The sequence below is a fragment of the Semicossyphus pulcher genome, unplaced genomic scaffold (genome assembly GCF_022749685.1).
Source record: "Semicossyphus pulcher isolate SPU_LCO1_2020_fin unplaced genomic scaffold, fSemPul1.0.p SCAF_8, whole genome shotgun sequence".
In the NCBI taxonomy this organism is placed as follows: Eukaryota; Metazoa; Chordata; class Actinopteri; order Labriformes; family Labridae; genus Semicossyphus; species Semicossyphus pulcher.
Genome location: NW_027211759.1, coordinates 19,034,158 through 19,058,252, shown reverse-complemented (window position 1 = coordinate 19,058,252; position 24,095 = coordinate 19,034,158). Strand labels below are relative to the sequence as shown.

The 24,095-nt window shown below is 43.7% G+C and overlaps 3 protein-coding genes across 6 annotated transcripts in view; 1 reads left to right on the top strand and 2 right to left on the bottom strand.

Annotated features, from left to right (window-relative positions):
* Positions 1 to 416: 416 nt before the first annotated feature.
* prr5a (proline rich 5a (renal)) lies at positions 417 to 6,574 on the bottom strand. The gene is made up of 11 exons (XM_069686538.1): positions 6,520 to 6,574; positions 6,152 to 6,294; positions 4,142 to 4,267; positions 3,967 to 4,047; positions 3,422 to 3,470; positions 3,219 to 3,276; positions 2,005 to 2,096; positions 1,730 to 1,870; positions 1,445 to 1,580; positions 1,074 to 1,352; positions 417 to 975 (listed from the first exon to the last, which is right to left on the bottom strand). The coding sequence occupies exons 1-11, from the start codon at positions 6,553 to 6,555 to the stop codon at positions 689 to 691; spliced, it is 1,428 nt and encodes a 475-aa protein (XP_069542639.1). The 5' UTR covers positions 6,556 to 6,574; the 3' UTR covers positions 417 to 688.
* Positions 6,575 to 10,896: 4,322 nt separating this feature from the next.
* On the top strand, positions 10,897 to 13,014 carry rad52 (RAD52 homolog, DNA repair protein). 2 transcript variants are annotated; one of them, XM_069686544.1, is made up of 9 exons: positions 10,897 to 10,974; positions 11,062 to 11,129; positions 11,225 to 11,343; positions 11,448 to 11,523; positions 11,623 to 11,855; positions 11,961 to 12,151; positions 12,388 to 12,468; positions 12,552 to 12,779; positions 12,853 to 13,014. In XM_069686544.1, exons 1-9 carry the CDS (start codon positions 10,926 to 10,928, stop codon positions 12,912 to 12,914), a joined length of 1,107 nt encoding a protein of 368 aa, XP_069542645.1. In that variant the 5' UTR covers positions 10,897 to 10,925; the 3' UTR covers positions 12,915 to 13,014. The 2 variants fall into 2 exon arrangements, with proteins under 2 accessions (XP_069542645.1, XP_069542644.1); XM_069686543.1 differs by having other exon boundaries at positions 12,370 to 12,468.
* A 221-nt stretch (positions 13,015 to 13,235) lies between these two features.
* Positions 13,236 to 24,095, bottom strand: part of LOC138612982 (serine/threonine-protein kinase WNK1-like) — a 28,147-nt gene continuing 17,287 nt past the window's right edge. Inside the window, exons 11-29 of one of the 3 annotated variants that reach the window (XM_069686528.1) lie at positions 23,923 to 24,006; positions 23,541 to 23,576; positions 23,008 to 23,142; positions 22,660 to 22,758; positions 21,779 to 21,858; positions 21,534 to 21,696; positions 21,331 to 21,447; positions 20,981 to 21,094; positions 20,834 to 20,882; positions 20,601 to 20,744; positions 18,484 to 19,469; positions 18,318 to 18,392; positions 18,105 to 18,224; positions 17,693 to 18,011; positions 17,247 to 17,424; positions 16,942 to 17,129; positions 16,634 to 16,789; positions 16,313 to 16,542; positions 13,236 to 16,211 (exon numbers count right to left, since the gene is read on the bottom strand). In XM_069686528.1, coding sequence (XP_069542629.1) covers positions 15,822 to 16,211; positions 16,313 to 16,542; positions 16,634 to 16,789; positions 16,942 to 17,129; positions 17,247 to 17,424; positions 17,693 to 18,011; positions 18,105 to 18,224; positions 18,318 to 18,392; positions 18,484 to 19,469; positions 20,601 to 20,744; positions 20,834 to 20,882; positions 20,981 to 21,094; positions 21,331 to 21,447; positions 21,534 to 21,696; positions 21,779 to 21,858; positions 22,660 to 22,758; positions 23,008 to 23,142; positions 23,541 to 23,576; positions 23,923 to 24,006 — 3,663 coding nt within the window. In that variant the 3' untranslated portion in view covers positions 13,236 to 15,821. The remainder of the gene's footprint in view (positions 16,212 to 16,312; positions 16,543 to 16,633; positions 16,790 to 16,941; positions 17,130 to 17,246; positions 17,425 to 17,692; positions 18,012 to 18,104; positions 18,225 to 18,317; positions 18,393 to 18,483; positions 19,470 to 20,600; positions 20,745 to 20,833; positions 20,883 to 20,980; positions 21,095 to 21,330; positions 21,448 to 21,533; positions 21,697 to 21,778; positions 21,859 to 22,659; positions 22,759 to 23,007; positions 23,143 to 23,540; positions 23,577 to 23,922; positions 24,007 to 24,095) is intronic. The other 2 variants (XM_069686530.1, XM_069686529.1) reach the window with 2 other exon arrangements.

Below are 24,095 nucleotides of genomic sequence, written 5' to 3'. Positions count from 1 at the left end.
AATGCATTTCTCAGAATGTCCAAAGTGTGTCGGTGACGATTTAACTCATCATTCCAACTGAATATCTTCTTAATCCTGGTTACAAATATATAACTTTAAAAATGCTGAATAATTCTGTAAAAGACATGGGTATTGTAGTTTTTAGCATACATAACTTAAACAGGATTAAATAGTGTTCTTGGTACTATTTTTAGCCACTAGTTAATTCATTTAACGCATTGCACAGTGATAAGCTTTAAGTAGTTTATGGACAAAAATGTAGGTCTGTAGCAGAAAAAATACTTGAAGGATTAAATTCCTGTTGATTTTGGTCTTTTTCATGGGATTTCTTGTTAATACTAAAAAATAAAATATCGTCCTTATAAGAACCTTATCTGACTTGTTAGGTTAAAATCTTAGAAGCTCAGGATATAAAGACACAACTCTGGCGTCCTCCAGATGAAAACCTGGTGAAACATTCTCTGTTACATCTGTGTTGTATTGTGTTGAAAAAGGCCGGAGAGGTTTTCACTCGCAGCTGAAAGCACTTGGAATGGACTCGCCATGGAAAGTATTCGTACTACAGCAAGAAAAGAAGATGGTACCCATTGAATGAAATGTGGCTTTGTTTGATCTGTAATAATCACAGATTATTACAGCACACACTGTGGATGTGGGGAGGTTGTGGGTTCGTTCACGGCAGCCACAGCTACACAGTGCTCTGCCTGCTATCGTGGCTGTACCCCAGAGCCTCTGAGGAGTGAGGAGGGAAATCAATAAATATCCCATCCGAGTCTGAGTCTGCAGACTCCAGCACTTGTCCAATTATGGTCTCCGGGCTGGATGATTCACTGGGCGGCGTGGAGGATGCACCCATACTAAGATCAGTCATTGTTGTTGTGGCCTCCGTGCCGTGGAGAGCTCCTGAGGAATGAAGGGGAAGGATGGACGGAGAGGAAAGAGGCAAGTCCCTAGCACTTGATCCTTTTAAGATACCTGTGAATGAGAGGGTTCCTGGATTATCATGGATTATTACATCACGCTTTTTGTTTCCTCATAATAACCAACATGTGACATGTGAATCTGTGTCATACCGTTGAACTGAGAGGCCACACACAGCCTGTTGGAGGAGGGGCCAGACAGTTCAGATCCTGAGGCCAGGTCAGCGTAGGCAAGTCCCTGTTCCTCCAGGCATGATATAATCTCACAAGCTGAGTGGCGCCTAATTCCTCCACTGCCCACAGAGCTGGCATCTGGGTCATACTCAGCCACTGGGGTCAGCAGCAGAGGGATGTTGTAGCTTTTCGATCGTACCACGGGGTTCTTAGACGGTTGATCCACAGACTTTGGCCAGCCCCACGGCAAACACTTCTCTACAGACCGGGTAAAAGTAGAGCGAGTGTTTAGTTTATGTTACTCATCGGGCACAAGCATTATTTGTCTGCTTTTTGAGTTTTTTTCTCACCCAGAACACAGCAGTTGGCCTCAGCACCATCTCCAGAGTAAAGCCCGTGGGTGCCCAGGTAGGGGGAGACCACTTTCTGTACCAGAGACTCGAGCCTCAGGTACTCCTCATTCACACCGCGCGACTCGTGGACCCCCTAAACAAAGAGAGGGAGAGGTTGACAACTTGCCACATGCAAAGCTCAGAAACATGATTTGGTTGCTTTTTTTGTTGGAAACAGAAGGATTGAACAAACTGTGAGTGAGGAAACAGGCTATTCAGTTTCCTCAGCGCCTGCGTTCCTACCTGTAGAATCAGCAGCATCTGTGTAACAGAGGGGGGCACACGGGCTCGAGGTCGAGACAGGGCGTCCTCTAACTTTACACTCAGGACGATGGTGTTCCTGAAGTGAAGCAGAGCGAGCTGTCGGACTGAGGGCTCCTTACCCTGCAAACAAGGAGGACACAGAGAAGAGCTGGAGTGACACAACAACAACCAACAAGTTAACGTGGAATTGTTCCGTTTGTTTGTCTTTTGCTCAACAGAGACAAAAACAGCTCAGTCTTTAGATGGTTGTGTACCTGAACAGGGTGGAAGATGGCCTGCAGCATCGAGAGAACATCACAGAAGAAGAAATCCCACGTCTCTGCCAGAGAGTCCAGCAACTTCTGACCTACACCAATCACACAGGAACAAACACGTTTATTACAGCTTGATTCACTGACACACACACCACAACAAAATGTATCCTCGTGTGTTTCAAAGAAGAATACCAATAACTGCCCTGCATTATGTGATGCGGACTCTCTCCGTTTAAACTGCGTGCTGTTGGTTGGATCTGAATCCAGTATAATCTATATAATGCGATATGTATAATTGTCATGACTGTTTGATGGGTTATGTATTGCTATGAAAAGTGTCATATATGAAACTGTTTGTAAATCACTGTGTAAATCTCTTGAAGAGATTTGTCTGAGGATGCCAAACAAATTTCAAATAAAGTCTCATCATAACAAAACATATTAAATTGTATTATATCGTATCAAATCAAATCGTATTGTACCGTATTGTATCGTATCCCATTGTATCGTATAGTATTGTATCATATCATATCGAATCATGTAGTATTGTATCGTATTGTCTCACAGCGTACCGTATCACATCGTACCGTATCATATAGTTTTGTATCGCATTATATAGTATTGTATCCTATCGTATTATATCGTATAGTATTGTATTGTATCAGATAGTATTGTATCATATCGAATCTCATCTCATCGCATCGTACCGTATCATTTAGTATTGTATTGTATCGCATCGCATTGTACCGTATCTCATCGTACGATATCTCATCGTATCATATCGTATCGTATCTCATTGTATCCCATCACATCGTACCATATTGTATTGTATTGTATTGCATTGCATCGCATCATACCGTAATGTACCTTATCATATTATATAGTATTGTATCGCATTGTACCGTATTGCAACGTACCGTATTGCAACGTACCGTATTGTATAGTACTGAATCGTATAGTATTGGATCGCATCGTACCGTATAATATTGAATCGTATAGTATTGTATTCTATAGTATTGGATCATATCGTATTGTATCATATTTGATTGTATTGGATCACATCACATCGTACCGTACAGTATTGTCTTGTATCGTATCGTATCGCATTGTATCGTATCGTACCATATCATACCGTATTGTGCTGTATGGTATCGTAACATATCTTATCATGTCAAATGGTATACTATTATTATATGCAATCGGTCATTCTGTACCTTCGTAGAACCTTATTTTGTCCCGAAGGATGACCATGCCTTTTGTTAGCAGCTGGTTCTGTAAAATACAAATAAAACATACCATTAAATGTAATAATCTTAGACAAGAACACTTAAAACTACCACAAAAAGTTAGTCTCATCTGAATGGCTTTTGCAGCCAAATTCTGATCCCAATTCCATCAAATAATAAAAGTCTCCTACCTGAAGGTATTCTGTGAAGAAGGAGCCCAGCTCGGTCTTTAGCAGATGCCTGAGGAAACAAATATGTGTCTTTATGACTCAAACAAAGAGTCAGTGATTATAAGATAAAGAGTATTTAACCATTATTACCTATTGTGGTGTTTACAGCCTGATTACTCAATGCATTTAATAACATGTAACTGTACTACTGTACAATCTACTAAGCATCCTGTTTTTCTGCATTATAGGAGGGAGTTTCCTGTAAACAGTTGAAGAAATGTAAATCAGCCTCCTTGGGGCTTTTCTCTACATGTAAATATGTTTACTGGGCCGTACTGGAGGATGATGCGATAAAAGTGATGGGTCTGGTTTGGTCAGATAATGAGATATCTGGCAGGACCACATGACTCCCCAGGCCCACATACTGTACACTACACATACAAACAAACTAATTCAAAAGAAAATGTTCGGTCAGCACATGCAGGACAGACGGTAATTAAACTAATTATAGCTCAACAGACAAAAAAGGGAACTTTTCTCTATGTTTTGTGTGAGTAAAAACCTACCGGACACCTTCGTTGAGGACGTAGAGTTCGTTATCTGCCAAACCTTTCTTCTGGAAGACTGCTATTACGGCATTATGGATGCTGCAACAAAACACACACACACAAAAAGTCTAAAATATTGGTCACATGCATTTAAACTGCTGCATTCTTTGCGCCTTGATTGCATTGTGTGTACCTGTTCCAGGTGGCGTTGGCTCCCGCCCTCTTCTGCTTCTCCCCTCTGTCCTCTGGTGAACCTTTCTCGCTCTTGCCCAGCTCGCTGAGGCTGGGGGAGCTCATCAACTTCAGCCGGTGCAGAGTCCTCATGAGGGAGAAACAGAGTTTGCACTTAGTACAGGACAGGAGAGAAAGAAGGTCAGGCTACGAGCTGACAAACAGAGACACAGAGAAGAAGAGGATATAGCTGGAGGGGAGGAGGAGAACACAAGCAGCGTGAGTCTGAGAGAGGAAAAAACACAATGACAACACAAAGAGCGGCCGGTGACAGAGGATGAGAGAAGTAGGACAGAATGATGCATGGTGAGAGAGGGGCAACCCGGTAAGAGCAGGATGGGTGGAGCCAAGCCGAGAGGTGGCCCAGGTCTCTGAAAAAGAGAAACAATAGCACATGCAGTGATGGGAGCATATTCTTCCTCCCTCTCTGCCTCTCTTTCAGTACAATGCCGCCATTGATGCAAACAAATATTTATGCAGAGCACAGATGCCACAGAACTGCAGAATGAGCAGACGAAAGCAGTCGGGTCTTTGTTGTGCCTGTCAGTGTGCGGCGAGGAGGTGGAGGAGGAAGTTGTCCAGGTTATTATCAACAACAACAGGGATAGGAAGCAGGGACACAATACAGGACAATGAAGAAGGTTTTCCTGCTCTCCCATTTTCAGCACAGCTGCTGCAGGACAACAGAAGTAGGAAGGACACACCGAAACCGGATCATAATGATACTGATATTTGAGAGTTTAAACATCCGGTTTCTCCTCTTTTATACCAACTTAAATAGCCTGAAGGTTGGGTAAAATCATTTTCTTCTTCCGCCCTGCCTGGCAGAATCTCATGAATAATTTTTCAAATCAAAGCTTTGATGTTTACTCTGAATGAAACGTACAATCCCGGGAATCCTCGTTTCTATGGCGCCATTGTTCCATCAAAGGGAAGTATTCTGCAGGTCTTGTGCATCTTTTTTGGAAACCTTTCTTTCTTAATTCAACTTGGCATGTTGGGTTTTTCTGAAAATCTTTATGATCTCTATTAGAATTACAAAAAACAAAACAAAACATGAATTTGAACAATGTTTGGCAGAACAGCTTTAGTTGTAATGACTGATCAAACACAGGCAGGCCACTGATAGTTCGGGGGTTAACGAAAAGTTTGGGGAATACTCTTATTTACTGTCTTGCTGAGTGTTAGATAAAAACATCAATGCCACTAAATACACCACATACAAAGAGACAGCAGTTTATTAGCCTAGCTTAGAGGCTAATAAAGAGCTAGCATGGCTGTTTACAAGGGAAAAATAAAGGTTTATATGCTTCTCGAAATTGAATCGGTGGACACTCCAGTGACAGTCAGTTAAAAAAACTAACTAGATATACAGTAGTATATTGATTTGTTTTAAAGTGATCGAGGTAGATTGTCATAAACTCTGTGGATTTGTCAATCTAAATCTGCACGAGACAATGTCTCCTCTAAGACACCTGATTTTCTTTAATCCTAATTACACACCAGGACCACTGGAATGAGCGCTAATTTGATGAATTTTTACTTTCATGATAAATAAACATAATAAATGTCCTGAATTGAAACACATTTTGCATAATTTCAGCAGGGATTGCTGAAAATTTGCTCTTTGAAGAAGAAGAAACGATGACTTTAATCCCACACAGTCCATAAACTCAGCTGACAGCAGAGACAGTAAACAACAACACCCTCTTTCAAACCCACGTACAGGCAGACAGAAAACATGGAGAGAAAACTGTACAAATGGATGACATGTACACACGTAAGGAAATGAGTCAATCAAACCAGGAGATCATTCTCATTTGGTCAACAGGCAGCGAGCAAAGCTCAGCCGCTAACCGAGATCCTCTGAGAGGAGAGGACGTGGGATTTTTATGAATGCTCATTAATATTTCAGGCATTTTCCAGGATGCTGTATGTTGTGAAATTTTAATCCCAGGAACTGAGCCTTTACCTCCTGATTGGATGCTCACTGCTGGTGTCCATGTCCGGGCTCGGGGGAGGGGCCGAGAAGGTGCTGAAGTTGAGTGACAGGGGGCGAGAGGTGGGCCTGGAGGAGGGCCGGGAGGCGTGCCTCCGCCGGAGTCCATCAAGCATCTGAAACATAACAGAGGGATTAGGGTAAAATGGTTATGTCGGTTAAACTGAAGGTAAACAGATCATCAATGGACAGTGTACATTGGGAGTGGTCACACGCAGCGACGTGAAGCATCTGTGAAGAATGTCTGAGGCTCTGACACAGACATGAGTCTGCTGCTGCTATGAGACAATGAATGAAATAAGAAACACTGAAGCTTTGAAACAGTCAAAAGTCAAACTTACAGTCAAAAGGGCAGCGGAAGAAATCCAGCAACACATTTGTGACCTCTTTAAAAGAGGTGTGAAACCAGCTGGCTGCTTTCTGTTTCCTGATTCTCTCAATGACTGTTATTTCAACACAATGGAGGAGTGTTTTGCAATCACAACTGAACCACAGTCACCTATTACATCAGAGAACAAAAGGGGAGATGCATGTGCGAACATGTACAGTATGAGGTTGAGTGTTACTCCTGTAAGAGCAAGGAAGCCATGATGGAGTATTTCATTACAGTATTATAGTCTGTTTGGGTGTCTCCCCATAGAAACCCACTGTACATAGTGAAGCACCATCCCCTGGTCAGAGGGGAGAACAACAGTCTGGGCTGTCACTCCTCAGACAAAGACACAACACGCGCTCCCCCTCACTGCCCCCCCTGCATGTGTGTGATAACATGTGTGACTGGTGTGTTTTCAGAGGGCTGACCTGCAGTTTCATCACAGTAACATCACATCTCAGCCAGAGGCTCACAAGCAGACTACACACAATCTACCCGACATGCCATGCCACGCCAGTCTAAGCATTTCTGCTTTTGTTCCCCCCTCCTCCTTGTCTCTCAGGGGCGACTACAGTCGGATCGATGTCACTTTCATTCCTATTAGTCTCTATTGCTTTTCTGGCCTATTGATAACCCACGATACGGCCCCATGTTTATTCGGGATAGGATAGCTAATCAATGGTAAAGACATGCAATCAACAGTTCACGTTTGTCCTACGGGGAGGAATGTACAGCCAGTCGTGCGTACGTGGAGGTTTTTCCATTTTTTCTACCTGTGAAGACGCGAGAATGAAGCAGTGTAAACAACGTGAGTGTCTTATGAGCACACACAGCCAGGCAGAGATGCATCACAAAGTCCACCTATGGATAAAAACTGTCTCATAATGGCCACAAAGTTGCCGTATATCATGCGCCTCTGCCCGCCCACAGTAGCCTGCTCTCACCGTGCCGTATCCTGTGTTGCTCCTGAAGGGATGAAACGGTCATGTAGTACTGCTGGGATGTGTTTACTGTCCGGGCTCATCCACGGCTGGCTCCTCTACTGTTCCCCGCCCGTCTGCGCACCCACACGGGCATCAGGGTGCAGGCGGATGAAGGGTCCGACCTGCGGTGCGGTGGAAGGGGACTCATTCATGAAGCATGCAGCGCCGTGTGCTCGCTCGCTCTCTGGCTCGCCCCCGCTTTGTTTTGACGAGATGCAAAGCAAAACCTGGGCGCGGCCATGAGCTGCACGTGCACGCGCATTGTGGTTAGAGCAGTATGCAAAAGAGGGGAATTACTGGGATTCAAGAGAAGCACGAGTTCTGCCGTGCCCTGGACATGCCCGGATGTATTTGACTTTATTCATAAAGTATTTAAACGCAGGCTGTGTGAGGCGGATTTATAGGCGCATATAGGCCCTTAATAACACAATCATCCATAAAATAAGCTAAAGCTGTAGCCTACTGTATTTGCACTAAAGCTCAGAGGTACAGCCAGGTGTGCAGTAAAGACACTGCTTCTGGAATGGGGCCTGCATGTGCCACGTTGCTTTGGCCTCGTGCATGCATGTGGCTTCATAAACAGAGAAGGATATAGTAAACGCATATCATCCAGCAGCACTGACCCCAATCTATGCCGTTTAGCACAGTGGGTGTTTTGCCATCTGTCAGCGGGCGCGGGCATTTTGCAGATAATCCCCTTTTTTCCACGAGTGGTGATTTAGCCTAAATAACTGGCTCTCGTGACAAACTAAACTGGTATAAGTATCACGCAAGACCTGAGGCGTACAGTACAGTAGCCTCCTTATTATATGAGAAATGTATGGTTCTGTGCTGTGCAAACACGATCCATGTTCACAGTGCCTAAAAAACCCCCAACATAAATCATGACATTAAAAAAACATTTTAGTAATATGTTATTTCATCTACTGGATCAAAGAGCCGCACATTTACATACAACAGATAAAAGAGGAATATACTCTTACCCAAGATTCAGTGTTTTAACATGTTGTTGTAAAGTATTAAAATGAAGAATAAAAAGAGAAGAAACCTAAATAGTCCATCTTTCTAAATGTATTTCCCCAAAATTCAAATTACAACAAAATGAATAAAGTACAGCATCTCAAATGTATAACCACTCCATGTAAGAATAGGGGATTATAAAAGACACTTGTCCGCTTTATTGTGAAATCATCGTATATCATGATTAAATTATTCTGTCTAGTACATAATGTGAATGTTATGTATAGTTCAATTCACCTCGTAAATGTCCATTTTCTAGCAAGAAATACACTGGAGACATATGGCACACCTGTGTAGTAATCATTTTTTTTTATTATTGATTAGGTGTCACTGTGTAGCATTACAATAAATCCACTGACAGAGCTGTCATTTTCTATAATACATTAATAATCAAACTTAGTGTTTCTAGTTAAATGTTTATTTTAGTTAGGCTATAATGTCCTACAGCGACAGAATGAAGTAGGCATAATTATTTTATGATTCTATTCTATTTTTGCTTTTTAAGCAAATTATACTCTGAAAACATGTAGTCCTTAGTTGTGGACTGAACCACTAAGAGGGTAAAGTTTTGTCGACAAGAAAGAAGAAGACTTACAATGAACATTATATCTTACAAAAGCATTTCAGTTAAATCTCTATTTTCCGACGGAACGTGAAGGCAGCATAAGCTCCTCCCCTGCCGGTCCGAGCGGGAAGTTCAGATGTTCGTCCTGTTGAGCTAAAATGTAGCAAATATTCCTGTACTCCGGCTAGCAGCACAATACATTACTTTTTAAGGAAGTTTAACTGGTAAGTTTTGTGTTAATATGCTTCGGCTAACTGACCTTCAACGACTATCCGTCATGGTTAATGTAAGATTAGCAGGCGAGCTAACTGGAGACAGCACTAGTTTGACGTGCTGATATACAAACCTTTATTGTTAGCTTTACTTTGAGTCACTTCAGGTACTTTAAGGTTCATTTTAGTGAGGGCGACGTACAGCAGTTTAGCTACATTAACTTTATTTTCTGTTTACTTAAGTGACTACAGAGGAGCTTCGCAACCATGTCCAGTAACCCTGAGGAGAGGAGCATCTCTGCACCCAAGTGCTTCGGGCAGGTAGGCAGAGAAACCTGCTAACACACCTGTTCCTTTAAATTAGCTGCACCTGCCACACCATGTGTAGTGATTATGTGGGAATTTCTGGGCCAATTTCAGTCAGAACTATTGTTGTTCATATACAGTATCAAGGTGAAGCTGTGTGTATGTGTATGTTTGTTGATATGCACTGGTAAAATGTCCAGCACAGGCTTAAAGGCATAAAAAATGACATAGGAAGAAACAGAAATGACATGCATGATATAATTGTTTATTATTTTATCATATTTATATTATTATTATTATTATTACATATATTTTTTCACCTCACCCCCTTGTTCCATCTCTTCACGAGGCTATTAAATGTTTAAACTGAGGGAGAATAGTAGAACCCTGGACTTGATGTTTTCATGGCTGCACCATATCCAACAATTTGTAGTCCATCATTAATCAAGATTAATCCTGACATATATTGTATCCTTAAAATTTGGGGATCTCCACTTGATTTAAAGTTCTCTGGATTGAAACAGAGTTTGTATGTTTGCACAAAATAAGCTCCTGCTTGTACTTATGAGATTAAAACTGTTTTTGTGACACACTGCTCCAAACTTCTCAATACTAGTATATACAGAGCCTCGCATAAGTGTCCACCCGCCTTGGACCTTACCACATTTTACAGTGTTACTTGGAATTCAAATAGACTTAATTGTGCTTCCAGTCCAAAATGCACAAGTTAACCTGCATGCAATTGGTCGCAGCTGTAATTGTGGCAGCTTTGGAGCTTTAGTCAATCCCAGATCAATAATTGTTGACCAAAAAAACATCCGTGTGTGTTTTTGCTTTTGGTTTCTCAGTGCATCTACACAGCTGAGGAGTACCAGGCGGTGCACAATGCTCTACGACAGAAGCTGGGACCAGAGTACATCAGTACCAGAGTGGCAGGAGGAGGACAGAGGGCAAGTCTTTGTTTGTGCCTCTGCCTTTGTTTTCTGTACAGCTTCCACAGCTGTGCAGCCGGTTTCAAGTGAACTGTAGAAATGCTGCAAACAATCAGAGCTAGATGTGTTTCTTATAACTGGGTTAATATTACCATTATTAATGCACAAATGCACTTCTTTACTGTTATGTAATTTGTTCATACTTCCTTTTAATATGTAAGTTTTCAAGATGCAATAAAAGATTTTGTTGCACTTATATACAACCCCGCGTTCTCCCCCTCTTACACCTGCACGTGTGTTGACCCCTCCAGGTGTGCTATGTTGAAGGTCATCGTGTTATCAGCCTCGCTAATGAGATGTTTGGATACAACGGATGGTCTCACTCCATCTCTCAGCAGAATGTCGGTACGACTTGTGAAGCTTCTTGATGAACCTGTGAAAGTCAAACTGTCTGTCAAACAACCAGACTAACAAAGCCCTTACATTTGACAGACTTTGTCGACCTCATCAACGGGAAGTTCTATGTCGGAGTCAGTGCGTTTGTCAAAGTGCAGCTGAAGGTTGGATATTTTCTCCTGATATTCTTATATTCAATCTTTTATCCACCCTCATCTGCTCATTTTAACATGGATTTGTGTGCGTACTCTTTGTGCAGGATGGGGCGTTTCATGAGGATGTAGGGTACGGAGTCAGTGAAGGCCTGAAGTCTAAAGCTCTGTCACTGGAAAAGGCGAGAAAAGAAGCAGTCACTGATGGCATGAAGAGAGCACTAAAGTACTGGAAACATTTTTACATGCCCTAAAAATATGTCTTTTCATTAGAGGACTGATGAAAGTCTTTTGCTTAAGTTTGATTTATTTGTGTTTGTCCATTTTGAGATGCTTTGGAAATGCCCTTGGAAACTGCATCCTGAATAAGGAGTATCTCATAGCCATTAACAAGATCCCCAAACAGGTCAGACACAGTGCGTCAACTTTCAGCAATGTGTGTTTCTATTTTCATTAAAAAGAATTCTGTGGATGCTGAATCCTGTCGCTCTTCCTCTGCACAAAGCCTCCTCCTCCTCTGGACCCGGCCCAGACTAAGCGCTCTGAGGGGGAGCCCTCAATAGAGAAGGCTCGGTTCTCCAGTCTGGTCCGGGAGGAAAAGCTTTTATCTGCGGTGGGTCCTGGCAGGACGCCACTGGAGCCCAGAGTCCTGAACCACAACCAGAACATTTCAGAGGTCCACACTCCTAATGCTGCAGGCCCTGCTGCAGAGAGGGAGAGCGAGAACGCTGGCTCCAGGTAAATAACAAAGAGGCTTTTTTTTCTTGAATGACACTTCTTTATTTCTGTCGCATCCAAATGTGCATCAGCTCCAATATATTTTTCCCTGTGTCCTCTGTCAAGACCTGTTTCAGACTCTGTGGACGTGGTCGGGTCTGGAGGGCACTCAGACCCCAAACAGCTGAGAAAGCTGCGACAGCAACAGCTTCAGCAGAAGTTCAGGAGAGAGATGGAGGCCAAGAGGGTGCAGCAGAAACAGGATCCGACCAAGTCTGAGGACACAGAAGTCGCTATCGGTCCAGGATCCAGGGAAGGTACGCGTTTCATGTGTAACATAATTCAGGGCCATGTGAAGCAGTGATCTCATACTGAAATTACCTCACTCTGGACAGGTTTTATATTACTAGCGGGGGACAAAAAATAGTCAAGTGTCAAACTCTGTTGAAACTTTAAACTGTTAAGTCTGTTAAATGCGTCCCTTAACTAATTCTGTGCGGTATAAATGTTTTTTTGGCTTGTTTTCATTATAAAGACGGATCCATTCCCCCAGGTCATGAAGGAGTCCCTGTGTGCAGTGACAGCAGCTCGGCGGAACACAGGAAGCCCAGCAGCAGGGACGAGTATTTAGCAGGTGCTCTAAGCCTCCAGCAGAGGGCTCAACATGCTTTTACTGTGGCGAGGAAACCTTCTTCTGACTATTTTGTCTCCCTGCAGATGACCCTGAGCTCTGGGATTTCACGCTGGATGGGATTGAGGAGCTGGATGGCCACCCCTCCAGAGCGCTCAGGCCCAGCACGCCCGGGAATCACCAGATGCAGACACGCAGCAAGACCCCTCAGAGAGCCCCGGGCAGACCTCCAGACGAGGCCCCGTCGTACAACACGGGACAGAACATGGCTCAGTCCAGACCTCAGTATCAGAACCAATATCAGTCAAGAGCAGGTGAAGTTTCATGACAAGATGCACTGTCGGTGAGCTGCTCTCTGATCTTAAATCTGCCTTTTCAACGTTACAGGTGACGCAGTGAGTCCGTACAGAGCAGGACAGCACATGAAGAAACGCAGACTGGACACATGAGATTTTATGCTGCTTTTCTTTGTACAGTGTGTTTCTTTTATATTTATTTTAGTGTTTACAGTTATTAAGTTCATTTTGCAATGACTTATCACTTTTATATTTGGAGACGTTTTATTTGGTACTGTGAAAAAATAAAAGCCAATCTCAGGTGAGTTTCATGCTTTTATTCTGAAATCTTTAATTGTTGCTTATGCTGTGACAAATATTTAAAGCAGTAGAAAGGTGTTCAGGATTTAAAAACATGTTTTGAGTTCAAATTAAATGAAAGTAAATCAATCAAATGCATTTAAATAAACCAATGGGCAACACAAGAGCTTTAAATGATATTACTTTTTATTTGTTTTTACATTTTGTACAATGTGAAAAACATACACAAAACAGACACAGAATCACAGGAAATCAGTAAGGAAGGATCAGAAATAAGAGTTGAACAGATATTACTGCGTGTGTCAGTACTGTGTACAGGTGTGTGATAATTGGACCTTAAGCTTTGTGGAGCTTGTGCGCTGTACAGTGGCCAGGTGTGAGTTGTTTGTCATTTGTAAGATTAAACATCAGTGAAGCCTGCATGCAGAAATCATACGCTGATATTGAAGTTTTGCCTGTGATAATGGTGAATGGCAGCTGAACAGATCAACACTTTGTGATGACTCAGAAAGGCAAAGATAAAAAAAAAAAAGATCTCTAATATTCCAATATCAAAAACATTGAAGTCAGTAACAACCCTCATCAGCATGCAAATGTTTCCGTTACCCCTCAGTCCCTTTAAAACTTTAAACATTGCATATTCTGCATTGCAGTAACGTATTTTTCTCTAGAGAAGTTTAACTACTCATCAGATCTACGAGCAGGCGAAAGAGTCACAATGACAGCATGGCACTCGTGTGAGGTTGTGAGACAAAAGTAGAGCCAGCATGACAATTTTTAAACCTTTATACAACTCACTCGCTGCCTGAACAAGTGCTTCTATTTTAAACGATTTAATGATAAATCCACAAAACAAATGTCAGCCAAATCCATGAACGCATGAGCCAAATATAAATACACCGCTGATTATTACACAACCAACACAAATGTAACTGTAGTGAGAAAGAAATTGTTTCCACATCACTCAGTGTGCTCTTTGTTCTGCAGTCCTGCGCGTGGTGTGGGATGGTTCAGAGTGTTACATCCTCAGTTGGCCGTGTGTCAGTTATGTTTACATCGTGTACAGATTTAATTTCACTGGTTTTCTGCGGTACAGTCACAGCTACAGGACAAGATGAATCTGGAACTTGTCATTAGTGAGGATGCAAGGCACTAAAGTGTTCCTCGTGTTTACAGGTTCGAGTGCATGTGCGTGTAGAGTGGGTCATCACAAGCATACTCTAGTGACTGAGCATTACATGAAAGCATTTACCTCACATTAACATATATACAATTAAATAGAAAAGGGGGGCAGGGCGGTCATAGATAGAAGAGCTTAATAAACCACAGGATTACTCCTGCGTGGTGAGAAGGATACCAATAACAACAACCCTGCAATTGCACTTTTTATATTCCTTTAACTACATGTTGTTTAACAACCTTTTAATAATAATTACAGTGAAACAACATCAAAATCTGATGGCTGAATACAGGTCCATAAAGAACATTTGTTTTATTAAATATACGCATACAAAAACAGACCACAGAAAGAGAACCCCAGACACTTGTGATTTGAGACGTGACGACTAGACGTCATGAGCGGAGGATTTAATGTGACACGAATTTACTAACGACCTGTTCATCTGCGTACTGTGCACCATCTCTGTCAAAGACTGGGAGGAGTGGGAGGCTAATATTGCAATAAACCAAAAACTACTTTTCTATATGATGAGCAGATTTTGAGCTGCACTACGTGAGGTGTTTAAACCCGGGATTCTTAAGATTTCAAAAAACAAACACCCTGCAAACACCCTCTACCCCGATTGTGATTTACAGCAGCATCACCTCTCAAGTTTCAAACTCCGGATGGTGGTCAACACCAGGACAAAGCTTTTTATGTGGCAGATCCACATCGGACGTGAAGGATAAATCTGTTTGATAATAAAGCTGTATGGATACAATGACGACTCTCACGGGGACATAAATATGCTAAACATGGAATCATTACCCAGTGAAGAAATATCTATGTACAATATGTTTAAATGTGTTTGGGGATTAAGGCCACAGTTACAAGGGACAACTTTACTTCTCTTTGCCAGTATTGCATTTTGCTTAATAGGGAGCCACTGGGATGTATTCATACTGCAACACCATCTATTACACTCCTGCCTGACTTACTATGTCGTTCTTCTCCTCACTCTACCCGTCACACTTCACTTTTCCAATCTCATCTTCCGCTATGCTCCCCCTCACTCTCTGAGACAACTTAACCTTCCATCCCAAGTCACTCACCCAGGTAAATGTTATGTCAGGTGTCTGTATGTGGCGTCTTCAGTCCCAGCTTGGCTGAAAGTCAGGACCAGTAAGGATGTGAACTAGAATCCCTTCACAGGAATGCCGACAACGCAACGGCTGCTCTCAAAGGACATCTTTGGCTGTTGTTGGCTCTGCCTTCAGGTCGTTACACCACCAGACACAACCAAGCGACTCGTCACAGCTCCTTTCCACAGCTAATGGCAGGCTAAGTGTGAGACTCCGTGCCGTGGATGTGTATTGCACTCTCCCTACGATAAGCCAGACAGATTTGCTCTGCCTGAGAGGACTTGAACCACACAGGTCAACTTTATAACAAAAAAAAAAAAAACACATAATAAAAGTTGAATTAAAAATAAAACACGATACCCAGTCAGCTAACCAGCTAAGACAGCTAGTGGTTCTCGTTCAAAGACTGTCTGCCCTGTGTGGCCCTCCATCTCAGCCTGGACCAGGGCTCAGACTGGGCTATGTGGGCCTCAGGTTGGACCCTCCGGGGCCAACTGATTTCTGGGGGGCTGGTGTGGTTCCAATGTGGTAGCCTTGGTGCAGCGACACCGGGGCTGTCGTAGGCGGCTGGTACTGTGTTAGTGGCTGTGGGGGGTTAAGCATGCTGACCTGGCATGTGCCTGTGGGTCCTGCCCACTGAGGAGCGCTGTAAGGGGTTGAGGAGTATCCAAACCCCGGGGCTACGGGGCCCAGAGAGCCTTTTCGAGGCCCCACAGGGACGGAGGGGTTGGCCGGGTTGGGGAGGTGAGTGGTGCTGGTGGTGGACGTCGTGTTGGAAGGCGTGGGAAGTGTTGGGCAGAGGTATCCTGGAGCTGAGAATTTGCGGCCCATGTTGGCAGGAGGGATAATCTGTGATGGAGGAAAGAAAAGGGGTGTTACTACTGAATATGCAGGTGAGTATACTACATACAGTCAGAAAATGACACACAAAGAAAGTACTGAATGCCTACGTCATGTCCCAGTGCTGCCTGTGCTCCAGTTCTCTGACATTTCTTGCCCTGTGAGAGGCTGATGGCGTCCCTGGCCCAGTTATCCACCAGCTGATGCAGGTCGTCAGTGAAGGTGCCCTTACCCTTCTGGGTGTGGGAGGCAGGAGGAGCGGATCCACCCGCCTGGGGCAGGGAAGTGGAGTGGTTCTGGCAGTGGCCTGAACCATTTGTTGAGCTGGTCCCACTTAAACCTGGGAAACAAAACGAGAGACGAGAAGTTAATCACAACAGAAAATAGGGAAATTACTTCAAGAAGCTCATTGTGAAAGATTCAGTGCTTACCTGTGGAGCAGCTACTGAGGCTGGGCATGGATGGAGAGGATCTGAGCGGCGGTATCAGTGACCGACTTCCTGCCTGTGAGGCCTCTGTTGCTGAGGGTGAACTTTGCTTTGGAGGGGATTCTGAATCATGAAGACTCTGAGCTGAGGCTGGAGATCCTGAACATACAAGCACAGAACACAATGCAGTGTTCACATTTACTCAAGATTTAAACAGCTTCAGTGATGCATGTACAGGAAAAACTAAAGTTTTATAATGTTATTTTGCTCAAAGTCAGTATCAAGTTTGTTTTGAGAAGCACTGTCCTCACCTGAATGAATGGGGCTGGGCTGTCCACTGCTGCGAGCAGACTTGTGACTTTTGCGCCTTCGCCGACCTCCAGCCATTGCGACAGCGGGCGAGACGACAGAGGGAGGAGAAGGTTTTCCCATCCGCGTGAACAGGGCATCTATCTCATCTTTCTGACGAGTCTGCAAGGCCTGGATCTCCATCATGTGTCTGGGAGCGAGACGAAGAAAGCGCAAAATAAACATACAGTCATGTTAAATATTTGTATTGAGCTGTGAAGCAACATTCATCAGAGGAAATTAGTTGGATTGTGACTATGTGACTTACTTTTCTCGGAGGCGACTTATTTCTTTCTGCAGAGCTTCGTCCTCAGTCTCAGAGTCGTCATCGTTGTCACTACTGTAGTGGGGGTGGGTGTTATGAGTATCAGAGGTTGAAGATGAGGGTCCGTTCTGCGTGCTGGGGCCATGAGGTGGACTGGAGTCTGCTGCTGGAGCTGGGGTCACTGGGGGAAATTAAACACACAAGACCATTAATGCTATAGAGTAGGTTTACCTCGGGACCTCACCTGATGTAAACATGCTCACTCTCAACTGCGCTGAGAGGCTCAAAACTGTTTTTATTAGCTCTATAGACATGTAGACAATATTCTGGATCTTTAAATGCCATCAGATGGCTCTGCCGTTAAGGATCAATTTACAAACATATAATTAAACTGAGTCAAAGCACTTGCCGATCAAAGCTTGCAAATATGCCGTGAAGCTGGTACACACCTGTGACGGAAAACCGCCCCACTTTAGAGCCAGCAGTCGGCCCAGATGTGGCGTTGGCGCTCGTGGACACTTGGAAGCGGCCAATAGTGGTGGCCTGACTGGTGGGACCAGCAGAGGCTCCATTTACAGAGTCAGTTACACAAACTTCTTTGGACAGAGAGGACGACCGGTGGAGGGTATTCTCTGGACTCGAAGGTGAAGAGGACGACGTGGAAGAAGAGGAGGATGAGGAGGACGAGGACGGTGTCAGTGAAGAAGAGGAAACAATGCTGGAGGGACCTGGAGCACTGCTGGACCCACCATCTGTAGCAACAGACACCTGAGAGAGAGGAGGGGGAATTTAAATGTTGTTAGCTTGAGGTTTAACTGATTTAGACCGACTTCATCAGATGCATTTTAAACTTTGACTTACTTGGAAACGTCCAAGAGTGAACCCTGCTGCTGGGGCCTGGGCTCTGTTACCTCCCTGAACGGTCTCGGGGCTCAGAGCTCTCCGCAATTCAGCGTCCAAATTACCCAGCGGTTGCTGTGACTGTGGAGTCACACAAAAGGGGAATGATGCAAGATGTACATATATACAAAAGCATTAGAGCAGGTGGTATAACAGGGTTACAGTAGACCTCACCTGATTTGGTCCAGGGAATGGGGGGACAAGATCGGAGGGAGGTGTAGCAGCTTGATCAAACCCAGTAGGTAAGGTCTAAGAAAACAAAAGGGAAGTCAAATTAAGGTGTTTATTTTAATCAATAACATGTCTGATTTGATTTCAGGATGCTGCAGTTATCCCTGACCTGTGCCCTGGGCTTAGTTGGAGGCGTCTGTGCATGTCCTCCTGGGGTGGTTGAGGGGCCCAGGACACCCTGCACCCCAGAGGTGAGGGGAAGGTTAGATGGAGGCATTAGAGCAGCTCCAGGTGGTGGTGAGGAAGTACCAGTGGGAGGAGAGGATGTGCCTGTGCTCTGACTGGGATCCATGGATGCGGAGGACGAGGCCGAGCTCTGGTCTTTAAAGAGGGATCGTAGCTTCTTATCGAGAGCTTGGATATCATCCCTGCCAGCCTGCTTGTTTTGGAGGTCAGCCCCCTCCGACTCCGCTGGCTGTGGCTGGACCTGGCTCTGACTTGGAGGAGGGGGCTGAGCAGAACTGGGGGCAGGGGAGGTTGAGTGCTGAGCTGCATGGATGGACGAATTAGAAGAAGTAGCAGCATTATTAAAGGGCTGCTGCTCTGAGGGAGGGACAGCGGCAGTACTGCTGGGTGCGACATTAGCAACAGAAGAGGCAGAGACAGAACTGCTGTTAAACTGAGACCCAGATACTGCAGGGACGGACGTCTGCACTGATGGAGGAGAAACAGTGGAGGATGAGGGAGGGATGTTGGCAGCTGATGGAAGCTGCGAGGGGGCTGTTTCATGGGAAGTCTGAGGAGGGGGACTGGGATCATTGCTGACTGCAGCTGGAGTTTGGGACTGAGTGGATACAGGTGGAGGGGAAATCCTCCCAGTTGAGGAAGGTGGGGAGGATGTTGTGGTAGATGTGAGAGGTGCAGCAGGAAATGTATTGCTGGAGGTGGAGGTTACAGCTTCTGGAGGAGGCAGGACATTGTTAGAGCTTGGGCCAAGTCCAGCCTCAGTGGATGGGTTAGATCCTGGTTCTTGGTCAGTAGAAGGGATATCGAGGGTGTTGCCTCTCTGCACACGTTCCTGCTTCATTTTACTGAATGCCTGCTGTAGAGTCCCAGAGGGAGCAGACAGAGACAGGCCCAGTGGCATAGAGGGAGCTGTTGAAAAGTAAAAAGAGAAACAAGCAATCAATAAAAATGTAAATATGTGTATTTTGACCATCAATAACTTTAATTTCCTTTTCCATTACTCTGTTTTGTTTAAGAAAATAGCACCTGCCACTGGTTCATGTTATATTCTTTAAAGACCAGGCATTGGGGTTAACACAGGCCCATGACAGTCTTTAGCGTACCAGGTTTATCAGGCTCATCTGAATGGAATTAACACCCTTGAGAATAATTTCATTGTTTGGATTCATTCTTAACATTAGCTTATAAATAACCAAGTTCCAAATTCATGGAACATGTATTTAAAGTACTGGCTGCATTTCTGTGTTCTAATGTAAAGAACTGAGATAGTTAAATTCCTGCTCCACCAGCAGGAACATGACTGTCTAACAGTACCACGAACTACATTCTGCTGCTGAAGCCTCTTTACTAGCAAAACCACACAGGTGCAAAACCTTCATTGACTAGAAAATCCCGATAAACCAGCTGCATCAGCAAAGCTATGCTGGGCTACCAGCACAGCTAGGTTTGGTTCTTAGCTAAACCAGGACAAGACTGATATAACCCGAGTCATTTATACTGGTACATGCTAGATAATCCAGCTAGGACACTGTTATGCATAGTTTGTGCTACTGCAATGTTTAAGACACAGCGTCCTTCCATGCCATCACTAACTAACATGTTTGCTTATACGATTACACACAAACCATTGAACACACATGACAGTAATTAATGACGATATTTATCTAATCCTAAGAAACATTTTTATAAAGGCAATTTAATACTTTAAAAGGCACTGTTCATTAGAAAATGAAGTCCAATAGTCTTTTGATCCTGACAGGGACCCCTGTGTAACCACTATTTTTTTAATAAGTTTTTATCAATTCAAATGTTTAACTTTATTTTCATGCAGTTTCACATTACTTTTCTTTTTGATTACTTTTTGGGCCTGATCGAAAAGACAGCTTAAGGTAGACAGGAAACACGGGGAGTAGAGAGTGAGGCACCAAATGATCGGCAGACTGGGAATCGAACCTGTAATCAGCGTGATGAGGACTGTAGCCTCTGTACATAGGGCGCCTTTTCTACATTCTACAGGAATGCAACAAATGTTTCTCTCACCTGGGGCAGATTCATCTCCAAAGGAGGTGTTAGCAGAAGGAGCTCCAAAGAACTGTTCTTTAAGACGAGACTCAGGCACTGGGCTGACTATGAACCTTCGTCCAGCCGAATGTACCACCTGGGCGGTGGTGCTGGGGGAAATGCCTGAGAGAAAGTTAAAAAGAAACTAGTTATGAAAAAAAAACAATGACTGGACACTGAGCTTTATATTTTCTGGCTGAAATTTTGTTTACCTGGCAGCATGGGGACAGACAGCTCCGGCTGCTGTTGGTGATTACTCATCTGTAAAGAGATGAAGAGATACTGGTTAGGTCCTTGGGTTCAGCGGGTGACGATCTTAATTATCAATATAGATAAATTAATGTGAGATAATGAAATACCTGGGGGAAGCCTTCTTTCATGCCCTCTCCTTTCTCATCAGCCATTTCTATGACTTCACGGACCTGCTCGATGAAGGACTCCCGCTCGCTCTCCAAGATGAACTCACTCTCAACCTGAAACAGAACGCCAAAGAAGCTCAGTACTGCAGCTAAAACTCCATACATTGTTAGAACGCCTCACAGAAAGTTTGTGACTGCCTTTGGTTGATGCAGCAAAGTTAAAAGAAAAAAATAAGAACATCATGAATGGTTTGTCTTTTGCTCTTGTGGATTTTCACTGTCAGTTGCCAAACATCATTCAGGACATGTTAACTGTTTAATGGTTGAGTGGAAACTAGAACCAGTACTACCATGATCTGCGCGATCTCCTCTGGATTATCACCATCAAGGTCGAATTTGAAGGTCACCATCTTCCTGTTGTGTGTTTCTAGCTGGCACTCAGCGACTCTGTCTCCCACATTAGAGATCTGCAGGACATTCATACAGGTTAAAACCGTTTAGTCGTATAAGCCTCGGACAGAATATAAACTAAGTCATGAGTAAAGATGCATACACTGAGAACATTGAGCTTGGCCCTGGCGGTCTTCTCGTGGCGGGAGCGGCTGCGTACAGATCGCCGCTGGTGGCGCTTCAGCGAGCGCCCCTCATGACGACCTCCTGATGTCGAACTTCCATCATTGCCGTCACTTAGACCGGAAGCTGCATCTGACAGGCAGCTGAGGGAGATATGGAGCCATGAGATCAGACACATTGTGCGGTGACGATGAAACCTGCTTTTAAAAATAACTCCGCTCTTACCTCTCCACAAATGGTGGCACCAGAGCAGCGGATCCTGCGGGCTGCTCTGCTGGTACAGACTGAGACACACTCACAGGGGCCTGAAACACAGAAAACCTTCATAAATCGAGATATTCTTGCACAAAAGCAAATGTTAAAATGCAAAGTCCTTTCCTAAGGGGATTGCTCATTTTTATTGATTTTAAGGATTTAAACTGTAAACTGTATGTATTTTGATATTTATGTTAATCCCATTCATCCATTAAATTTAATTTAATACTATTTACAGGTAAGCAATAATTAAAACAAGAGCATCCACCAGAGGGGGCTGTTTAACCTGGGGAAAGTTGCAATTATTCAACTTTCAGGTTGAGTGTCAATCCTGCAGTGCAAATGAGTTCTCATTTCACTTCCTTTAAAACGTGGTCATTTATACCCAGCTGTGCTTTGTTTCTACAGTTTACTGCAGTTCTATTAAGTTACAGTTCAAGCCTTACAGGAAGTTACCATCATAAGGCTTATGTAACTGTGATTAAATATCTATTACCCATGCAAATCGATTATATGTGCAGGTTGTTGATTTCATGGAGGAACAGGCAGAACAGCAGAGGGATATGAAGTTGTTTACACTGCGTTTGTAACAGGAAAAAAACACTGTTTAATGTTGCTGATTATGTTAATGATGTGTTTGGAGCTCTACTGGAGAATTTACCCAAATGATTATGCATTTATTTCAATAAAAATATATGTATCAAAAAGTGTGTCAAATCCGTGCCCTGAAGATATTTGTGCAGAGGATGAAAAGAACAGGAAAAGGAACAGGAAGCTGTGTTAAACAAATGCTTCACACTTGACCCACATACATCCACCCACACAAACTCGTTTTGTGCTCTGTAGAATACCTGCAGAACAGAGAGGCACGAGGCCTGATAGAGGAAGTATAGGTGCTCTGCATTCACTGGAGGAGACATGATAGGAGGACTTGGATCATTGGCCCAAGACTAAGAGTCATGCAGGAACATGCAGCATGCAGAGGAGAAGAGTGACAGAGAGAAGGGGACAGATGTGGTAGTGACAGATGTGGGACCAGAGGAAAGAAAAAAAGGTTTTGGAAAACCAAACACAAAATTAGAGAGCATGAAATCCATACTGTAGTAGGGTAGAGCAACTAAAGAGTTAAAACCTATATGTAACAGTGTATGTATTAAAGCACTTCAAATGCATAATAGCAAGTTAAGCGGAGGTGTCACCTGTAGCTGCTGAGCTCCAGTCTGTCCCTGCGGTAGAACGGTGCCCTGAAGTGAAGCACCGCTCTCTGGATGTTGCTGTTGTTGAGGGGGAGACTGCTGAGAGGACGGGGGTATCATCACTTGCTGGGTGGGAATCTGGGAGAAAGTGGCAGAAAGAAAAATATAATCAGAGAGGTAACAGGTTGAGGAAACATTCATAGTTGTATGTAGACTACCTTCAGTTTCCTTCTAATTTAAACCGTTGAGAGATTTTTGCGGCTCTATTCAAAAGCCTTACTTACCTGTGTGATAACATTGCTGCATAATTCAAACTATTTATAATTTGAGCATGTACAGTGCCCGTGTGGCCCACTCCCCGTAAAAGTTTTTGAAACTACTTGACCTAATATTTGTTTTTACTGGAGGCAATAAATTCATAAAAGCCTGATATAGACAATAAGTTCATTTTGTTTGATAACCTGAAAGGCTGTTGGTGTGTTAACAGCACAGTGTTGGTGCTAAGTGGTAACAGGAAAATGGGTCATTTTATCTACCTGAGGGGGGAGCGATGGTTGGTAGTAAACTCCGTACTATAAGAAACAAAACATAACACAGGGTAAGAGAGGGGAAAAAAAGAAAAGCAAGCTAAGGAAAATATAACAGAGGCGACTGGAACACGTGGGACTGGGAACACTCAGCTGCTGTCAAAGCAGCAGGCTGAAGCACACAACACATGCTGTAAAGGTTAACTTCACACCCCCTGAAAATCATGTTTATGCTGACTGTAAGTGGTTGAAGTTCACATGTGCTTCACTGATGTAGTTCAGGGTGTGTTCAGTACAACATCGCATTACTATTAGTAGATCCAGCAGAAGTCAGAGAAACAAAAGCTCTTCAAATCAGTTATTCTTTAAAGACTTGCAGGACAATGGTTACCTGTGGAGGTGCGCCTGGAACAGACTGGTTGGTCGGCGCAACTGGAACAACTTCAGGCTGCACACCTTGCATCTGGGGTTGAACCTTGTGGTCCGAAGAGGGAAAATAACAGCACGTGTAGAGTAAATGAAGACAAAGAAGGAAGTAGACAAAGAACTGATCAAAATCTATTA

Excerpts from the sequence above, each read along its gene's own strand:
- prr5a (XM_069686538.1), bottom strand. The coding sequence starts at position 6,555 with ATGTGTTGCTGGATTTCTTCCGCTGCCCTTTTGACT. Across the intron at positions 4,048-4,141 it reads GCCAACGCCACCTGGAACAG|CATCCATAATGCCGTAATAG; the intron begins GTACACACAATG and ends GTTTTGTTGCAG. Across the intron at positions 1,353-1,444 it reads GGCCAACTGCTGTGTTCTGG|AGAAGTGTTTGCCGTGGGGC; the intron begins GTGAGAAAAAAA and ends CCCGGTCTGTAG.
- rad52 (XM_069686543.1), top strand. The coding sequence starts at position 10,926 with ATGTTTGGATACAACGGATGGTCTCACTCCATCTCTCAGCAGAATGTC. Across the intron at positions 11,524-11,622 it reads TTAACAAGATCCCCAAACAG|CCTCCTCCTCCTCTGGACCC; the intron begins GTCAGACACAGT and ends CTCTGCACAAAG. Across the intron at positions 12,152-12,369 it reads CGGTCCAGGATCCAGGGAAG|ACGGATCCATTCCCCCAGGT; the intron begins GTACGCGTTTCA and ends TTCATTATAAAG.